The following is a 20,647-nucleotide window of genomic DNA, read 5'->3' on the forward strand; positions in this document are numbered from 1 at the left end:
GCAACGCAGTTTATTTCCTACAGCTAGTATTCCTTTGCCCCAGGCAACAAAACTTGACTGCTTTCTTACATTGTTCTGTAGGAGAGTGAGGTGAGCTGCCTTTGATACTCAAAATTTTGGTGTATTGAGTCCCACAATCTACCACCACACAGATTGGGCCAGACAGATATGCTCCCATCACGTGCCCGAGGACTACTCTTTTCCCTCTAGAACTGAGACCAGGGTCTTGTATTGGGAGCATGCGGCCTTCTCCGTGTTGAGTTGGTGAGGGACAGGGAAGAAGACAGCAAGTACACCAAGAGACCCTATAGGTCTTAAGTATCCTTTTTCTTGATCCGGTATTTGCCCTTTACTTCAGTCTTTTAACTGATTTCTCAATCTTTGGAAAAGATGTTTCTCCCAGTTCTTGCTGGTTGTTGTTCAGTGGTGGGATGGAGCCCTGCAGCTTCTCACTCTGCCATCCTCAAGATTTTTAATTTTAATGAGGTCCTTATTTATATATATATTTTTATACTGGCGGAACCCTTTTTATCTTCCCATTCTTTTTTGGAACATTAAAATGGGGGGGGGGGTGCGCACTGCTGAGGGGACTGGATAAAGTCATAAATAAAAATGTAGCATTGGTTCTGATAGGGAACCTGACGCCCCACTCACTTGTTTTCTGCTCCATAGCCCTTGAGGAACTTTCACAGATGCATAACCTGAGAGGAACTCAGTTTGTAAAAGTACTGGATTCAAGTATTTTACCTATTTACACTCCCACTAGTATTGTATGAGTTTATGTTGCTCCCCATCATTGCCAACACTATGTTTTGTCGTACTTAAATTTTTCTAATCTAGTAAGTGTTAAAAATTATTTTTAAAAGACATTAGTGAATCACCTTCATTTAATATTTAAATTCTTTCTTACTTTAAAACTTGTTTATCCTGGATGGGTTTTAGATTATTAGGGCCTAATCCATTAAATGGAATGAATTTCTACAGATCAAAAGATGAAAGAGCAAAACAACCCCTGCTATCAAGACTTAAAAAGAAAAATAACTTCATGACTACTATTACTTTTCTTCAGATTCATTATTATCACATCTGTTTATCCTTAGATTTTACAAATATCTAATTTTGGATTTGTTTAGCTTTGCTCCATTAGGAGATAATTTTTTTTTTCTCGCTTGAGGCGTTTGTCTTGAGAAGGGTTTTCTGCCCAGTTCATCTCCTCCCTTGTAGTAGCACTTAATATTAGTAAGGAGCAAAGTTGCCTTTCATCTCTTGCTTCATTACTGGCATGACTAAGGTCTTCTAATTTTTTATCCCCCATAATCCCCTTATAGTCTAGATATCATGGAAATGGAATTTACTCTTGTGGAATTTTTATGTATCCATATAGTTTTTAAAAACATGAACCATCACAAGTCTTTAAAGTGACATAAAAATATTGTTTCACATCTATAACAAAATACTGCTTCATCTTTCCTCTTATTTTGTAGCAATATCTCTGATGTATATTAGTAATTATGTGTTATTTCTTTAAGAAATACCATGTAGACTGGTTCAGGAATGATCTGTAGCCTCAGTTAAGAGTACCACATATGATTAGTTCTCATTGACTCTTTTAGTAGATTAATATTGTGTGTCCGTAAATTCTTGGGGGAAAAAAATATCTCGCAGTAAAGATGTCCTTAATAATCTGTAAATTAGCCTTTCTTTCCAGACTTTATGGTTACCCTATAATATGACCTTTTTTTTTTGGCATGGGCAGGCTCCAGGAATCAAACCTGGGTCTCCGGCATGGCAGGTGAGAATTCTGCCACTGAGCCACCATGTACTGCCCTAATATGAATTTTAAATGGGGATTAAAACAGTTACTGTATTATATAAAGGAAAGAAAATCTTAGGAAACATTTCATGTAGCTGTTAAGGAAAGTACCTAAGACTTCCCATGATTTCTTAAAGTCCTTAATTGGCAAGGTATTAAATGCAAATTTTATAACTGAAAACAGTCTAGAATGATCAGCATTACATTGCCAACTAATACTGGGTTTCTGTTTCCAAAATTCTTTTGACAAAAACTGAGGATATATAGTGCCTCTGCTTGTAAGAATTATAATCTAGTTGGAGGACATTAAATAATATATTGAGTTATATCCTAAAGAGTACTTTTACATTAAATACAGCAGAAAATGTGATTGTTTTGTTTAATGTAACTCCATGTAACATAGGGCATAAAGAAATTTGTAATCTTGTTGGTAGATATGGGATAAAATATCCCACTTTCTCGTAAACAATATTCTTACTCTAAAGAAATGAATCTATTTGATGTTTGTAACATTCTTCCATAATACTAGATCATACATTAATATGAACAATTCTGAGGGAGAAATATGTTGTACAATTCCATAGTTACTATCTGGCATAATGCAGATATAAACTTTTGTGTAGTTAATTGGTTTTACTGTACCTAGAAGGTTTCTGTGATTGGGCGTCACAGGGTCTGGTGAACTTCCTGGAAATTTCATGAAGTGTATGTTTTAAAAGAGGCTCCTAAAATGTTAAAAAGCTTGATAGAGTAAATTTAAAAATTATGATACACATATAACACAAAATTTGCTAATTTAATCATTTTAAGTGTATTGTTCTTGTGACATTAATTACTTTTACAGTTTTTGTTTTGCCCTCACCATCTTCCATAACTAACACTTTTCCTAATCCAAACTAGAATTTGTACCCATTAAATAGTAACACCCTCTTACTCCTCCTCCGTTCCCTGGTAACCTCCACTCTACTTTTTGTCTCTATGAATTTAGCTATTCTAGGTATTTTATGTAAGTGAAATCATACAATATTTGTCCTTTGCTTTCACTTAGCACAATGTTTTCAAGGTACATCCATGTTGTAGCATGAATCATTGAGCAATATTGTTTCAAGCAGGATTGGAGATAGGGCATGTGTTGTGTATGAATGTTTAGAATCTTCAGGAAGGTGGGTAATTAGAAAAAGCCTATTTACCATTTTAATATTCAGTTGTTTGGGGTGGAGTGAGGAGTGTCCTAAAATAAACTACAGGAAGAGAATAGCAACAGAATCTTAGAATGGCTCGTAGTTAGTGAGAAAGCGCTTAGAGCAGGTGCCACTATTGATGAGATTTATCACATTTAGTTGGAGAAACACATTTTTCTTTTAAGATTAAGTGTAAAAGTCCATTATATTTTTGTGGTATTGCACAAAGAGGTAACTTTGAACCAAGAATAAGCTTATTTTTATTGCAACTTCCACCTAATCTACCCCATGATTTAAAAATTCTTCCAAACCCTACAAGGTATAACTTCAGAATTTTGCTTCAGGAATCAATAGTAGTTGTATCTCTTAGGCCAAGTTTTTTCATTGTATAAAGAAAAGAAAAATCAACTTACAGTAGCTGAAAGGAGCAGCACAAATTCTAATGATAGAATCATTATGTAAAATGTGTTTGTATATTGCAAAGTATGTGGTCCAACACACCTTGAGAATTCCTTGTCAAAAACCCCTGACTAATGATAGCACACAGATTATAACTTGAATGACATTAGAATCAAAATCAAGCAAATAGATTTAAAGATGAATTTTCCACATCTGTTCTTACCTTCCTTCCAGAAAAAGGCTATTTCTATATTGCCAGTAAGCCACAATTATTGTAGGGTACCCTAATGATTATTCTGCAATGCTGAGTTTGTAGTCAGAGTTTGTTTTTGTTTTTGTTTTTGTTTTGATAGATCAAAGGAAAAGGCACATCTGCGGGGTTTTTTTTTGGGCAGCGGGGTGCGGGCACAGAGTGCATGGTCCAGGAATTGAACCCGGGTCTCCTGCGTGTAAGACGAGCATTCTATGACTGAACCACCTGTGCATCCACATTTGCTTTAAAAAAGAAAGACTGCATTACTTACCACTCAGTATTAATTTTTAAAGCTTTTCCTTATATACCATAATATATTGTACATCAGATTATTTTTCTTTGGGAAAATTAAAATGCCAATAAGTTAATAAGTAGTTACTGAGCACTTATTTATATTTGAGGTACTGGAAATACATATGTATATTTTAAACAAAGTGGATGTGGTCCTGATTTTCATTAAGTTTAAAAAGTCTTGGGTTCGGCCATGATGACTCAGCAGGCATAGTTCTCGCCTGCCATGCCAGAGACCTGGATTCAATTCCTTGTGCCTGCCCATACAAAAAAATTTTGTATTTATTGGGATGTCTTGCTAGACTGGCTGGCTAGATATTTCTTTACATATGTGTTAAAAGAAAATAACCTTGACCAAATATAAGCTGATAGACAAATATGCTTGATTTTTGTTTTATTTTACATGAAGGAAAACAACTATTTCAGGCTTTCAAAAAAGATAACCTTCAACAGAGCAGATGTTTTTGAGACTGTGTGTACCGAACCTAAAGCTTTGATATTTGAACACCAACATTGTTGCCGTTTTATGAAATACTTCAAAGAGTTTACCAGAATCTTGTAATAGATATTTGTGATTTGATGCTAAAGGTTTCTACATTTTCTTGACTTAATAAAGACCTTAAGGTGAAGTTTCTTAAAAAAATATTTGTAGGAATAAATCAGGTATCCGCTAGTTTTTTTGCAGAATGAGATTACTCATTGTCTTGGCTGAAAATCCTATTTAGAAATTTATATAGGTCTGTGTTGGGGGTACATTGAAGATCCTTTTCTCACCAGTACTAAGCCTTGGCCAGGTTTCAAAGGAAAGTTTTTTGAGTGCAAGTTTGATTTAATGCCATCTGTGTATGACTTCCAAGAAATTACTTTGGTGAAATATTTACCTCATTAAACCACACACAAATAATAGAGCCTACTTTGCAGTTATAATTTTTTTTTTAATTTTTAATTTTTTAATTTTTTGCACAGGCAGGCACTGGGAATCGAACCCAGATCCCTGGCATGGCAGGCGAGAACTCTGCCTGCTGAGCCACCGTGGTCCACCCAGTCATAATTTCATTTTAACATGTTTAGAAAGCAAATTTTCTTATTCTTCTGGATATGGAAACAAAGTGGGGAGCAGTAAGCTTGATAATAAAAGGATCCTTCATTTTGCTCATCTAACTACAAAGGCCTGTGGCGAGAAAGTAGGAGACGCGTGTGTCCGTCACATTACATAATGGATAACAAGGTTGAGAAATATTGATCCAGTAGATCTTTTTTATAGGGTAGATTTCCAGAAAGTAGATTACATGGGAGAATTTTATCAACATTTTTTAAAAGGACTCTTGATTGATATTTTTAAATAGCTTTTCTTCAAAGAATCAATGAAGTTATTCTCTCAAGTTGGCTTTTGATGTTATTGAAAATTATTTTTAAAATCTTATCTAATTTGGTAGGCAAAAAAAATACTTCATTTTAATTTGCATTGCTTTTTTTAGAATTGGTTATTTTTCTTAGGTATGAGTCTTAATAACTTTGGGTAGTGATAAGGCGTACTAAATGAACTTGAGAGAGAACTACATTTTTATCTTAGCTCAAACTTTTTGTGGCCTTGGGTTAGATACCTAATGTCTCTGAGCTTTACTTACTTCATATAACTAAAATTAGTTTGAGAAAATTAAATGTAATAAACTGTATAATACCACAACCAGATTGCCTGAGGAGGCATGAGATTCGTAATAGTCTTATCTTTCTTATGCCTATGGTATTTGAGAAAAGTTTGAAGACTTTGGCCAGTGTATTTAGAATGTCATAGTTTGCCACTGGTTATTTTTAGTTTTATTAGTATAGAAACAGTTGCATTTTGTGTTCCAGATGAAGTCTAATGCACAATGCTTAGGCAATGCTTTTTCTAGGGCGCTTCCTTCTTGAATTTGCTTATTCCTTCTATGTGCTTTTAAAAATCATTAAACAAAGGTTTTTGATTATAACTGTACTTTATTTTGTTTTCTTTGTCATTTATGTCAGTTTTGCAGTCTATTTTGGAATTTAGGGGACAGGCAGTTGCATAGAATAGCCAAAATAAATCTTTAAAATGCCATTCCTGAAGGCAAATGATATAGAATAGTCAGTTCATTTCTTGAACATGAGCAGATTTTTTGTATTTGTATAGCATTTATGATGGATTTTGTCTATCAAGAATTTTACCTCTCCATTTCTTTCCCTTCCCACTCTTTTTTCATCAGTGTAAGCCAGAATACAAGGTACCTGGACTTTATGTTATTGACTCCATTGTACGACAATCCCGACATCAGTTTGGTCAAGAAAAGGATGTGTTTGCACCTAGATTTAGTAATAACATCATTAGCACTTTCCAGAATTTGTATCGTTGCCCTGGGGATGACAAGGTATGCTATTTTTAAAATTGTTTTAAGGGAGTACATTATCCTCTTGATCTTAATTAGTCTTTGGATTATATTAGTATGTGACTTTAAATTATTGTCATTTACTCTTAGTTATTACAAATTTGACTATTTAGCTATTTACATTGCCCATGTTCCCTTTTGCTCTTAGGATCATCTGAAACGGAGACTGCAAAGATGTAGTTGATTTTGCTGCTTTTTAATTTATTGAAGCAATTGGTGTTTAAAGAAACTAAGCTTTTGTAATTATACTAAAAACTTAGGTATTCACACAACTAATTCAGAATTGTGATTACTTAATTCAAACTGATATTTCCCTTTTCAGTATTTGTGAAAGAAGTATTGGTCAAACAATAGAAAATAACAGCTTATCATAGTTCTGTTATGGTAGTTTTGCATATTAGTGATAGGAACCACACTATTAGGTCTGCTAGATATAATGCATAAATACTTTTTGATTCTGTAGGAGTAAAGGAGTTCCTTAAACCATACCACCCTCCTTATAAATACCTTAAAATGTTTATTTCGGATGCTGTTATGGAAGTTTAGTTGTGCTTTTCTGACAGGGTTCATTGCCATGTTGATTAACTAGAAAGGTAATAATAGATGAAGGCTAATTGTTACTTTAAGGAAGAACCACCAAACTTAAAAGTCTTACCACAAATCTTTTACCTCATCTCAAGTATAACAAGATTAGGGTAGTTTTCATTTTTAATGTCTGTTATACAGAGTCATCACTCAGAAAAAAAAGTCTCGTGATAATGGATAGACATGGAGAAAAATTAATTTGGCATCATTCTTTGTGAACTGTTCCTGGATATGCTTTTTGAAGTGTTTTGTTTTTTGTTTTTTTTTAATTGCTTTGCTACTTTGATAATTTTATGCAGGGAAAAAAATGCTTCTAATTTTAAATGACATGTCTTAATTAATTCTTAAAATAGTTACCCTAGAATCCCATCTCAAATAACTTAGTAATTGGGAATTTGACATAAACATTTAAAAAGTAATTTTAAAATTTTGATTTAGAAATTTCACTAGTTTGGACTTGGATTCCTCTTAATTAAATTGAACACTGTCCAAGGGATAACAGGGGTAGTTCAGTTGGTAGATTTCTTGCCTGCCATATGGAAGACGCAAGTTTGATTCCCGGCCCATGCACTCCCCCCACCCACCCCAAAAAATACAACATATGGTGCTGCAATAATGGGATAGTCACATGGAAAAAGAATGAAATGTGACTCCCACCATAGAGCATACAGGAAAAATAGTTGTAAAATGAACACAGTCTTAAATTTGTAGACTTAAGTACTAATAATATCTTCCATTAAAGATAGGGATTAGAGTAATGGGATTTTTTTTTCCTTTAAACGTGGTAGGAAAGTTGACAAGTGCCCAAGTTTTAGAGATGAGAAATGAGTCAAGTCAGAAGGTTTGAAGCATTTTCTGGGTAACTTTCATATCTTCCTTTGAAATGCAGAAGTTTGCATGTTAATGTAGTTCAGAAAAAAAATTAGAAATTTGTTATGTTTGGAAAAATTTAAAGATTAATCATATTTTTAGTCTTGAAAAATTGCTTATTTCATTGTTAAAATACGTAATACATTTGAGGGTGCAAGGGTAGTTAAGTGGTAGAATCCTTGCCTGTGAGAGACCAAAGTTCAATTCCCAGTCTATGCACATTCCCTATCCACCCCCCTCCAAAAAAAAATCAACGAATGGGTGCTGCAATAACAAGATAGTCACATGGAAAAAGAATGAAATGTGACCCCCACCATACAGCATACCAAAAAAAAAAAAAAAAAAAAAAACACGCACATTTAACAAAATGCTTTTTCATAGTTAATTTTAGTTTGCAAGCGGCCAGAAACAAAATGACTTTTATAAAAGGGAATTTATTAAGTTGCAAGTTTGCAGTTCTAAGACTGTGAAAATGTTCAAATTAAAGCAAAATGTTTAATCTAAGGCTTCCAGGAAAGGATAACTTGGTTCAAGAAGACTGATGACATTCAGGATTTCTCTCAACTGGAAAGGCACATAGTGAACATGACAATGTCTGCTAGCTTTCTCTTCAGGCTTCTCATTTCATGAAGCTCCCCCAGGGGCATTTTCCTTTTTCATCTCCAAAGGTCTCTCTGGCTGTGTGGGCTCTCAGGGCTCTTTCCAAAATGGTTCCTCTTAAAGGGCTCCAGTAAGCAATCCCACCTTGAGTAGGTGGTGACACATCTCCGTGGAAACCATCTAATAAAAAGTTACCATCCACAATTGGGTTGGTCACATCTCCATGAATAATCAGAAAGCTCCCACCCAGCAATACTGAATGAGAATTAAAGGACATGGCTTTTCTGGGGTACACCACAGATTCAAATTCTGGCACAGAGGCTAAATTTCAGTAAAATTATTTTGTCATAATTTTTGTGATTTTATTTATTTTTTCTTCAATAATTTTTATTGTCCCAGTCTCATTTAATTTTTCCTCTAACAGATTAAGTGGTGTTTCATTAGGCAGTAATTCATACTTAGTGCTTGTTTACAGAACAATTATATACTAAACAGCTTTGAATTAAATTGTTCACTATCAAGACAAATCATTGTATTATCATTCTGCTTTTATCAATGACTGTATCAGTTTTAGGATACTTTTACTATCACTTAAGTATATATACTTGTGAAATGTTTATATTTTGGGAAACAAGGTTTTTAAGTCTGATCTGTTGATGTTTTACAGACTATAATAAAACTTCTTGAACATCCTTCTTTTTTGGGCATGTTTTCTGCCTATAAGTCTAATGCTTTCAAGTTCTGTCGAACTGGATACAACCAAGGGAAACATTTAAGTAGGAATTTTACCAGTTATCAAGTCTCCCTAAATGTTGCCATTATGTTGTAAAATCTCAAAATTACCAAAGAAATAGAAGTCAGTGGTATCTAGTCTTTTCAAGTTTATAATATAAAAAGTATACAGAAGAAATAGGCAATAAGATAAATAAGAATTTCATATGAAATCTCTTCTGGAGCAAGATTAAGATATAAATAGTTAAACAGAAGTGTTATACTGTTACTGTAAGAACTATAACAGATAAGACGTATCTGTGCCAAGATGCTCTGAATTTGGAATGATTAAAAAAAATTGATGGAGCTTTAGAAAAGGGATTTGAGGAACCTTCTTTCTGGTATACAGTTTCCCTTTATAAATGGGAAACCTTGGCCTAAGACCAAGGTTAACGAGAAAGGTTAGATAAGTAGCTATTACATGAATTTTATAGCAGCTGCATAGATACAGACTGACTTGAACCTTACTGTACTTTGAATACTAACTAATCCAGAAAGAAATTGAGGAAAACAAACAAAAAAACTTGATGTAAGTGATTGGAGGAGAGGGGTTTGGGGTAGGAAGCATTGAGACTCCTTATAGGGGAGAGAAAAATGACTGAGGTGATTCACTGACATCAAATCTTAACCTTGCCAGTAGCAAATAGGGCTTTTTTTTTTTTTTTTTGGTTCTGTTTTGATTTTTCTTTACAGAATAACCAAAGGCTCAGGTTTTGGTAAGAAATTAGATTATATTGAATGTTAGTATTGAAAAAGAGAAAGATGTAGTAAGTGAAAAAATGGGGCAGCAGATGCATATACTTCAGATTCTGTTTCTATAGTAGTTTTACCATCTCTGGTTTAAAGTGTTGAGGTAATTAGCACTTATGGCAAGGTGTTTAGAAAGGAACCAGTTTGGTATTTGAATTAAATTCTTATACAAGGAAACCTCCGTTGTCCTTAGATCAGTTTTCAAATGAAATTGTTAAAATATCATGTGAGAGAGGGACTTTGTCCTGAGTTATTTGTTCAAAAATAAGTACATGTGCCAAAGTTAAAATCAATCGTAAACTTAAATTTAGTGCTTAGGTGAATCCTGACTGCCTCAGAGTCCTCGACACACTTCTTCAGGCAGCCACACCCATGCAGCTCATTAGAGTTAACATGAAAGATGAAACCTACTTGTCACTCCTGGCTTCAGCTAAATGTAGCTTTCATTGATCTTGAATGTCTGTCAAAATTAGTATGTTTTTTCAGTTCGTCTAAGGTTAGCAAGTGTAAAATAATAGAAACAGAATTTTAGAGGTGGAAAGTACTATTGAAGTATTTTAGTTCATCTTTGCTATCCAGTGCCTGATTAACCTCCATGAAATGACTGCTAAGGCTTTGAAAGGAAAAAATTCAAATTATGTCATTTTTCTTTTTCCTCTAGAGTAAAATAGTGAGAGTATTAAATTTATGGCAGAAAAATAATGTCTTTAAGAGTGAGATTATTCAACCTCTTCTGGATATGGCAGCAGGGATCCCTCCTCCAGTGGTCACACCTGTTTTGGCTGGTACTACTGCTGCTATGAGCAATACCCCAGGTATGTTGCTTTGATATAGAGTGGTTTAGTCGTTTTTCTAAATCTTTTACTCAGATTTTTCCTTTTCAGGTGCTTATTCCTTTACAAAATAGCAGTATGACGCTGCAAGAGGATTTATCTAGTAGTAGGTCATTGAAAGGAAATTTATTTTGAAGGGAAAAATGAAGTCAGAAATTTGTATTTGTGTGTAATTCTTACTAAAGTTTAGAAGGCTGTCTTTTTTCCCCCCAATCCCCAGAAACAGAAACATAACTATTATGAAGTTAGGAAAATTCATGTCAGGTTTTCTATAATTTAGACTGTATGTAATTTTTTAACCTAGCATGCAAATTAAGGTAGAGTTCCCAACATACATACATACATAGAGGAACATAATATGTATAAGGAAAAAATTATTTAATGAAGCCAAGAATGTTTTAGAAAGAATCGCAAAAAAATGTTCTGTAGAGGTTTTTAAGTGGCATTTTACCATTTTTATTATAGTCCAAGAACTACATTTGTTACTATTTTAATATTTATTTATTTTTTGCTGCCTATGTATGTATAAACCTATTTTTGAACAAAAATGATTTTTTAAAAAGTACACTGTTTGGTTATTTTCTTAAAATTGAACACTGTAATTTTGAATATTTCCTCAGTGATCGAATTTTCTTTTGTGGCAATAGTTGTAATGGCTGCTTAGTATTGTACACTTCTTTAAATTAGTAACTTAGTTAATCAAGAAATTATGAAAAGATCGTTTGGGGTCTTTTTTTTTAGCCTACCTAATTTCTTAAAGTGTTTTAAATAGTCTATCAGAACAGACAATACAGTGATAACATTTTTGTAAATTTGTATACATTTTATAAAGTGATGCAACAAATCCCTTGACCTTTTCAAGCCTTATCTACTTTTGTACTTATGAGATGTGTGTCCTTTTTATAAGGAACTCCTGTGACACCTGTTACTCCAGCTACTGTGGTCCCAGGTTTGCCTGATCCATGGGCATCTCAGATAACAAACACAGATACACTTGCAGCAGTAGCTCAGATCTTACAGAGTCCTCAAGGCCAACAGGTGAGCAGCTTTTCTTACCTATCGAGAATGATTTTTAATTCATTATTTTCATAATGTGTTGTTTTATAACCTACAACCTAAAGCGTATTTGGTTTTTTTTGTTTCAGAAAAAATAGGATCATACTGTGTTTACTGCTCTACAACTTGCTCTTTTTTTGCATCTAGTAATGTATTATGAACACTTACATGTCGTTAAAGATTGTTTTGTAAAAAATAAATTCTCCATTAAAATACTGATTTTTATGCATGGTGCCAAGCATGGTTAGGTGCTCTTCCTATCCTGCTATCAAGGCAAGATGGTCTCTATCTTAGAGAAGACTACCTCCTATCTTAGAGATAGTCAATAAATAAGTAAATAAGGTAGTTGCAGATACTGATATGTGATTTAAAACAGGGTGGGGCTCGGTTGGAGGAGAAGGGATTAGAAAGTAGCAAATGGAAGGCATCTTTGAGGATATAGCATTTGAATTGATACTTGATGAAGTGGAATTAATCGTGACAGGGTGTGAGGATGGAAAGCAAAAAGAGTTTCGGTCAGAAAGGTCCTGAGATGGGTATGTTGTAGGTCTTGAAAGAAGACAACAGTGGCTGCGTGACATAATGAAGAAAGGAGAGTTGTACTATATTTATGGATTTATTTGAAGGGTGGGAAAAATTGATGTCTATCATATGAGTATGAGTTACTCCATTATATTTATTCAAGTATATTTATTATTCAAAATTTTTACACTCCAGTTAAGTTTCTACCTTTTTTATAGCAGAACCTCACATTTCTTAAATTTATTCTTATGAATATATTTGAATAAATTTGATTAGTCCCATTCTAATTTCCTATAATTTTGTTGTTGTTGATTTGATTTTTTTGTTTTTATTTTCCCTTAATTTTTAACTGACTTTCTTTTGTTCTCCAATTAAACTGTGTTATCTGCAACTAGTGATAATTTTGTATCCTCAATTTAAGTGCTTATAACCTATATATTTTTCTTGTTTTATTGCAGTAGCTATAAGTTCCAGAAGAGGTTTTAACAAAAGTTAAAATGACACTCATTTTTATCTTTTCTCAAACTCAAATAGAAATGCCCCTTTTGTTTCTCAGTATGATGACTTTGTTTTGAAATCATGTATTCTTTATTAGGGACATATTCTGCTTTCCCTAGATGACGTTGTTTTTATCAGATTTTGATTCAATATTTCATCTGTAGAGATAATAATATAGTGTTTCTTTAGACAGTGTTTAATGATTTATATTGATAGAATTTTTCATGGCGATTCAACATTGCAATCCAATGTATATACTGAGACAGTGAATTTATAATTCTGTGCCTTTTTTTTGCTTTAAAATGTAACATTTTTTGCAACTACTTTCTGTTTGCAACTATTTCCAACTTTCTTACACTCCAGCTAAGTGAGATGGACCTCCAGATTTTATCATTTATCCTCAGTTTATAAAATCAGGGTTATTTCTTACTTTCTGAGATTTGTTCAGAAACTTTGATCTTTTCCTATAGATACTGTAGAGTTCAGTATGGGTGCTTTCTGCTTCTGAAGGCTTGTATGAACTTCAAGAAACCAGGGCTTGACATGTTTTGGGAAAGTTGTTCATTGATAATGTTTTCAGTTTTTTCTTAGTTATTACTAATTTAATCACTGCTAGATACATTTTAGTAATACATATTTATGATAAAAATCAGCCATTATGTTAGTTTTTCATCACTATATATATATATATATATATATTTAATCTTACTAACTTTGGCATGCACGTGTGTTTTTGTATTGTGCTTTCTTTTAGAGTCATCTTTGATTGCTCTCTTCTTTCACTCATCACATCCAACCTGTAGCAAATCCTCTGTTTTCAGACTATATCCCGAATCCAACCACCACTTAGCACTTTCATTACTAGTTCCTAAAGTCAAAATATCAGGGTTATTTCTTATGAGGCACTGTTCATGTCTCATCTTCTTTATTGCAGTAGTCTCTTAATTGGGCTTCCACCTTTGTTCCATTACACTCTGTTCTCAGTAATTCAGGCAGAATGGCCCATTTAAAAAGACATCATGTGACTCCTGCCCACAATCGACCAATGGCTCCTATCGAACTCAGAGTAAAAGCCAAGACTTTACAATTAACTCCACAAGGCCCTCAGTTTTCTCAATTTGTCCTGTTCTTCTCTGTCTAACATTTTTATCACTGATTTATAGATTTTTCTAAATTGGTGATAAGTACTTTCCTTGCTCACGAGCTCTCCCTTTTATATTATCTGCTTTTCATCATTACCTCTTTACCTACCTGCCTTGTCTCACCCCAATCCTTTTGCTGTTCCTCAAATATACTATTTACAATCCTACCCTGTAGCCTTTACTCTTGTTGTTTCCTACTCTAAAATCCCCCCTTTTCCACCTGTTCATGTTATTTCAGTCTCCTCTTAAGTCTTTGTTTAAATGTCACCTCAATAAGACTTTCAGTGATTATGCTATTTAAAAAAGTAAACTCTACTCATCATCCCCTGTACCTTTTCATTCTTTCCTACCTTAATTCCTTCCTTAGCACCCACTACCTTCTGTTGTTATATAATTTACTTATTATCTTGTTTATTATCTTATTTATTTTCCTATAAGCTATACAAGGGCATGTAAGCTCTTTAAGGGCAAAGATTCATCTGTTTTGTTCACTGCTATATCTCTAGTGTCTAGGTAGTAGTGCGGTAGTAGTTCATTGTATTTTGGGGCATTGCATGAATGGCCATGAGAGGCATAACTATGTTGGGTCTACAAAAGATAATTTGTGGTTGCAAACAAGTTACAGAGACAGAGTTGAAATGGTAAACCTAATTATGGGACCTGGGTTTAGAAGCAGTAAATACTGAGTTGAGGAATAAAAAATTCATTTGCTAAGCAATGGGGAGATACAGAGATCTCTATATTGTAGTCACATGATCTGAACAGTACTGTAGAAAGAGAAATTTGGTAACAGTAGAGAGTAGATTAGAGGAGGAGAGAAGTCCAAAGATAGGGATTATCTTTTGATAACAGTAATGATGTTGGAAGGGAGATAAAATAGTAGGGTTGTAGACTCTTTAAAAAGACATGTCAAAAAAGAGGAAACTGTTCTTGACCTTCAAAAATATTAAACCTGATTAAATCTATAGATTTTTTTAGATTGGATCCAGTTTGTAAATTTGGGGATAGTTGGGAAACTGATGTTAGGTGACATTGTGGAACTATTCATTTTATTTTGTGGTAAGATATATTGAGAAAATTCATAAAGAAAATGTTTTCATTTTAAAAGTTGTCTGTTAAAATATTTTTGGTAGGAGGAAGAATTTTCCAGAAGTAGTAGTCAATATGAAATAGTAATTGGTAGAATGTGAAATCAGAATAGATGAAGTCAGTTGCTACTGTAGTTTTGATGGTGAATGACTGAAAGAATAACCGTGCTTGCTGTTGGGATAAGTGGGAATATCAAAAGAAACAGTTAAAATGTGTAAAGAAGAAACATTGCATTTTCTGTCTTTTTTTTAGTCATAATGATTTAGAGGATTCGTATGTTTTTGTATTTGTTAGTCTTAATAGTTCTGGAGCTTCCTGAGTGCAGTAACTTAACTTTCATTTTTGTGTTCTTTGCTATCATTAGTGGTTTTAAAGTAAATCTTTGATAGTTAAATGATCCTAGTTTGTTTCCTCATCTTGCTTCTTTAGAATAGGCATGAAATTATTTTATTTATGGCTACCTTGCCTGGTATTTATGCCTTCTCCCAACATCAGTTGAATATAAAGAGTACAGATAACCCAACAATAGCTTTTTTTTTTTGCATGGACAGGCACTGAGAATCAAACCTGGGTCTCCAGCTTGCCAGGCAAGAATTCTGCCACTGAGCCACCATCGCACCGCCCAGCAATAACTTTTTGCCATTTTTATTTCTCTATTATTTTTAAACTGATAATTTTCAGGCTTAAGGGTTTCGATCTGGATTATGAAATTACCATTTACTTCTGGAATGCATGTAGGGTTTATTTATGTATGGAATATCTTCAAGAGCTTACTGTGGTATATTTTTAAGAGGGCTGGGGAAGTAGTCGGAGCAAGGGTTCCTTTCAGCTCTTGTTGACATCATTTGCCTTTAATAACTAATTTCCTTAGTTCTCAGCCTCTGCCCCAAGAATGTCTTTTTAAACAAATTTCTTAAAGGCTTTCCCCATTTCAGGAATTGTATTATCAAATGATAAATATGGAAAACAAATAGCAGTAGTTGCTTTAATGTTGTTTACAGAGATTAAGGAGTTAATTGACAAATGGATGAAAAGTTTAGTGAAAAAAATCTCCTGTTAAAGTTCTTTATCTTTCCAGAAGCTAGACAGACCTATTAAGAATCGCATTACGTATGGCACAAAGTTTTTTCTTTGGGGGCAGGTGTAGGGGGAGACGGAAGGTAAATTATCTGTTGTTTTTTAGTTGGTATGTATTTTTTCTTTTTCTTGCTTTCCTAGAAGTATAGAATGATTTAAGTGACTAAAAGTTTTAGATGGGCATTCTTAATGGATTTCTGACATATGTTTTGTGATAATTCTTTTTTTCCCCTCCAGCTTCAGCAGTTAATACAAACTTTACAGTTACAACAGCAGAAGCCCCAGCCTTCCATTCTTCAAGCCCTGGATGCTGGTCTTGTTGTTCAGTTGCAGGCTCTCACGGCACAGCTTACGGCTGCAGCTGCAGCAGCTAACACGCTTAATCCTCTAGAACAAGGAGTCTCTTTTAACAAGGTAAAAATTAAGATATCAAATCTGTTCTATATGAAGTATTAAGTTTTATATGAATTCTCTGCATTCTTATTTTATAAATCACATTATTACCATAGAAATGTTTTATATCCACCTTACTGTATACAATACTCTGCATTTTAGAAAAGGTTCAAATTTCTGAAAGAAGTTAAATAATTTTATAATTCTATTTGAAGCATTTAAAATATTTTCTTTTGACTTTAATAACTGGTCAGTAAAATTGTATGTTCTCCATTGAGGTGAATGATTATTTCCTGAACTCTCTGATTTCTTTTATCAGTGCTGTAAATGTATTGATTATGGTGTTCTATAATTTTAACCTGTTAAAATTGTTCACTATGTAAAAGTTTAAAGAAAAATGTCTCTAAAAGGTGCTGCTATATAAAACAGTAAGATAAATCGAGGCTTGACAAAAAAAAAAATTGAGGCTTGGCTATGAAGAATAATGATTTTTAAGTTGAAAATCTTTCATGTATATTTTATTGCTTGATAGTCTAAGTAATTTTGGTTAATTATGATAATGCTACAGTACTTTTTTGGAAGTGTTATTTGTATTTTCATAAGAAGATAAATATTGACGTATTATATTTAGACTTTTGACCACAGCTTCCAAGTAATTTATAAGTTAGTCTGATTCTAAATAGCTAGACCACATAAAAACCTTTAGGTTGAGTGTTCAGAAAATAATGTAGCATTCAAAGAAGAGAACTATACTAGGAATAGAGCCTTTGATTATATTCCTAGATGTTTTTAACAAACTATATTGCTGTGGGAAAACCATGAAATTATTTTAATTTTCATTTTTTTTACTATAAAATTAGAGTATGTGTTTATCCTGCCTGTGTCGTGATTCCTTTTGTTAGATAAGATATCTCCAAGTGCTTTAAAGAAAAGTAAAGATCCACAGAAATAAAATGTTTTGCGCCATTGTTGTATAATATAAAATTATATAAAATTAAGTAAAACATTTACAGGTGATTGAAAATTAATAGGACATCATTGACATTCAGAATAGTATTTGTAATTTACAGTTGTGTGAAGTGCTTTTTAATTTGTTTTCTTTTTTTTCTCCTTAGAAGCTGATGGATAGGTTTGATTTTGGAGAAGATTCTGAGCATAGTGAAGAACCAAAAAAGGAAATTCCAACTCCTCAACTGTAAGAATTATGATGTTTTTCTTTATAACCTTAGTTTTTTTTTCTGTAATTTTTGTAAGCCTTGGGTGGGCCATCTGAATTGCTAAGTACAGTTTGAATAAATTGGAGTCATTATTTCAGGCTATTGAGCACGAATTTCACAGTAAGGAGAGAGAATTGCTCTCGTTTGTTGTCTCCCTCTATTGTGCTGATTCTTCCTTAGATCTTTGCAGATATTTGGGATATATCAAAGTTCCCTATAGAAAAATTGATAAAATGTTGTTAAATTTAGGTGTGATATTTTCCAAAACTCTATTAGGCATTACGTTACATAACTCAATTTTAAGAACGTTTAAAAGACTAGAAAAGAAGCTTGCTCTAGTACCAAGGGCTACTTCTAAGGAGTAAATCAAATTCTGGGAGCACACTAGACCAATTAGAAGTGAGGATCAGGGTTGTAGGGATAAAATATATGTATATTACATGTTTTCTTTTAGAGCAGTGTTTTTTGTTTTGTTTTGTAGGGTATGTGAGAGGCCAGTGGGGAAGATGTGGGTGAATGGGAGAAGGAGGATAAATGGGGAAAAGCCTCTGGGACCCTTGTTTCAAACAGATGTTCTTAGTTTTGATATTGGGGTATAAAATGACTTTTGATGAAGAGATTATAGTTGATGAAATTAGGAACTAGTATTTTTGTTTATGAATTGCAAAGTTAGGAGAAAAATTTGAAATAATTTAGATCCATCTCCCGAACAATGTTGAGTCTCCTTTAAAAGTCCTGAAGGGGTTCTTCATCTCATCTTTTGATGCCTTCTATTACAAGAAGTTAAATAATTGTTGTATATTCTTTTGTTGAACTAAATCCTGTTTCCTTTATTTTCTACACGCTTGTCCAAGTTTTGCTTTCTACAGCAAGGAAACAAATTTTTTCCATTAAGACTAGCCTTTCAGTATTTGAAGATAGGTATCATTCTTCCCCTTAGGTTTATTTGCTCCAGATGAAGTACACTTTTTTCCACCTGTTTCAAGACTTCTCACCATCCTGATTGCCCCTTTTGGGATGCCCTCTTTTTTGTTCATGTCTTACCTGTGGCACCCAGAATTCCAGGTGTATTACAGGTGTGAATTTGCCAGGGTATAGTTTAATTATTATTTCCTCTTATCTAAACACTGTCTATTGCTGTTAACTAATAAATATACTTTTGTAAAGAAAGCAGATTAGTTTATGCAAAGTTTATGGTCAGTTACAGTTATAGATTTTACATGTATTCATTGATAGACCATTTTCCCACTATCTTGTATAGAAAGAATTAAAGTGACAATATTTAAATACTTTTAACTAGTTTTTTATTTTATTAATATTTTATTAAAATGCTCTTATGTAATAAACACTAATTTATGTGTATTTAATAGCATAAGACAGTAATATCAGCTCTTCAGCAGAGCATCTCTAACATATCCATCTATTGGACTACCGTGAAGTGCATATTTCTGTTTTATTCTAGTAATGTTAGAAGTAATCCATTTTTGATGTTAATATTTCAAAAGTAAGCAGTGTAATTTAGTCTATGCTTAATTGAATTGGATTGACAGATTTTGTTTGAATACTCAGTTATTTTCATATTATCCTAAGTGGATTCTAAAATATATTTTCATCTGTTTTTCTTTTTAGTCCTCATGTGTCAGAATCTGTGAACAATTCCATTTTTCATCAGATAGCAGAGCAACTACAGCAGCAAAACCTTGAGCATCTTAGACAGCAACTCCTGGAACATCAACAGCCTCAAAAGGTTTATAACCCCATCTTGTGGTCTTTAGAGTTAATGCTTCCTGTGTTCTATAAATTTGTGTTTTTTCTTTGTTTTTCTTTCTTGTCTTAGAGTATTTTCTAACGTTTTTATCAGCCACTTTATTTCCTTTCTCAAGTGTATTGACATTTCTCCAACTATTTAATACTAGGAAGAGCAGTCTTTTCATGACCTTTACAGTTTTTTTCTGTGACCATAAATTGTCTAGCAACTTATGAGTTCATTAACATTTTAGAAATTTATTTCACTGTGATGGAACTGGAAAACAGAAGATAAAATGGTGTTTATTTTTGTTTTGTTTTGTTTTTAACATTTTAATTGTATCGTGTAACATAAATACAAAGCCAAGAAAAGAAAAGCAATAGTATTCAAAACACTCTTCAACAAGTAGTTACAGGACAGATACCAAAGTTTGTCATGGGTTATCATACGATTCTCTCAGATTTTTCCTTTTAGTTGTTCCAGAATGTAGGAGGCTAGAAGGCATAAGTATTTTTTTTATCATCACAGTCAACTTATTTTCCTTTTTTTGTGAAAAATAACATGTATACAAGAAAGCAATAAATTTCAACTAGCCACAGTTAGTTGTTGAACATATTTCAGAGTTTGGCATGAGCTACAATTCTGTAATTTTAGGTTTTTACTTTTAGGTGCTCTAAGATACTGGAGACTAAAAGAGATATCAATATAATGATTCAGCAGTGATATTTATTTGTTAATTCCTGTCTTCTCTGTATAACTCCATCATCACCTTTGATCTTTCCAGCCCTCTCTTTAGGGGTGTTTGGGCTATGGCCATTCTATCTTTCTCATATTGAAAGGGTCTGTCACTGATACGGGGTAGGAAGATGAAACTGTCTGATGTTCTGGAGAGGCTGGGCCCTCTAGGTTTCAGGACTTAATCTGGACCAGGGACCCCTGGAGGTGGTAGGTTTCTGGAAAGTTACTCTAGTGCATAAAAACCTACAGCCTTATATATTGCCCTAGATGGATTGGCTGGAATGGGCCTGGTTGGAGTTTGGCAGGTTATGATAGGTAGCAAGGTCTAACTGAAGCTTGCATGAGAGCAACCTCCAGAATGGCCCTTCGACTCTATTTGAAGTCTCTCTGCCACTGATACTTTATTAGTTACACTTC

The 20,647-nt window shown here is 33.4% G+C and overlaps 1 protein-coding gene across 4 annotated transcripts in view; it reads left to right on the top strand.

Annotated features, from left to right (window-relative positions):
* SCAF8 (SR-related CTD associated factor 8) overlaps positions 1-20,647 on the top strand; it is a 224,653-nt gene that overhangs the window by 48,197 nt on the left and 155,809 nt on the right. For all 4 annotated transcript variants that reach the window (XM_077149337.1, XM_077149338.1, XM_077149336.1 and 1 more), the window contains 6 exons: positions 6,163-6,324; positions 10,580-10,733; positions 11,659-11,789; positions 16,373-16,549; positions 17,644-17,723; positions 19,375-19,492. In XM_077149337.1, coding sequence (XP_077005452.1) covers positions 6,163-6,324; positions 10,580-10,733; positions 11,659-11,789; positions 16,373-16,549; positions 17,644-17,723; positions 19,375-19,492 — 822 coding nt within the window. The remainder of the gene's footprint in view (positions 1-6,162; positions 6,325-10,579; positions 10,734-11,658; positions 11,790-16,372; positions 16,550-17,643; positions 17,724-19,374; positions 19,493-20,647) is intronic.

Source organism: Tamandua tetradactyla, chromosome 2 (genome assembly GCF_023851605.1).
Source record: "Tamandua tetradactyla isolate mTamTet1 chromosome 2, mTamTet1.pri, whole genome shotgun sequence".
NCBI lineage: Eukaryota > Metazoa > Chordata > Mammalia > Pilosa > Myrmecophagidae > Tamandua > Tamandua tetradactyla.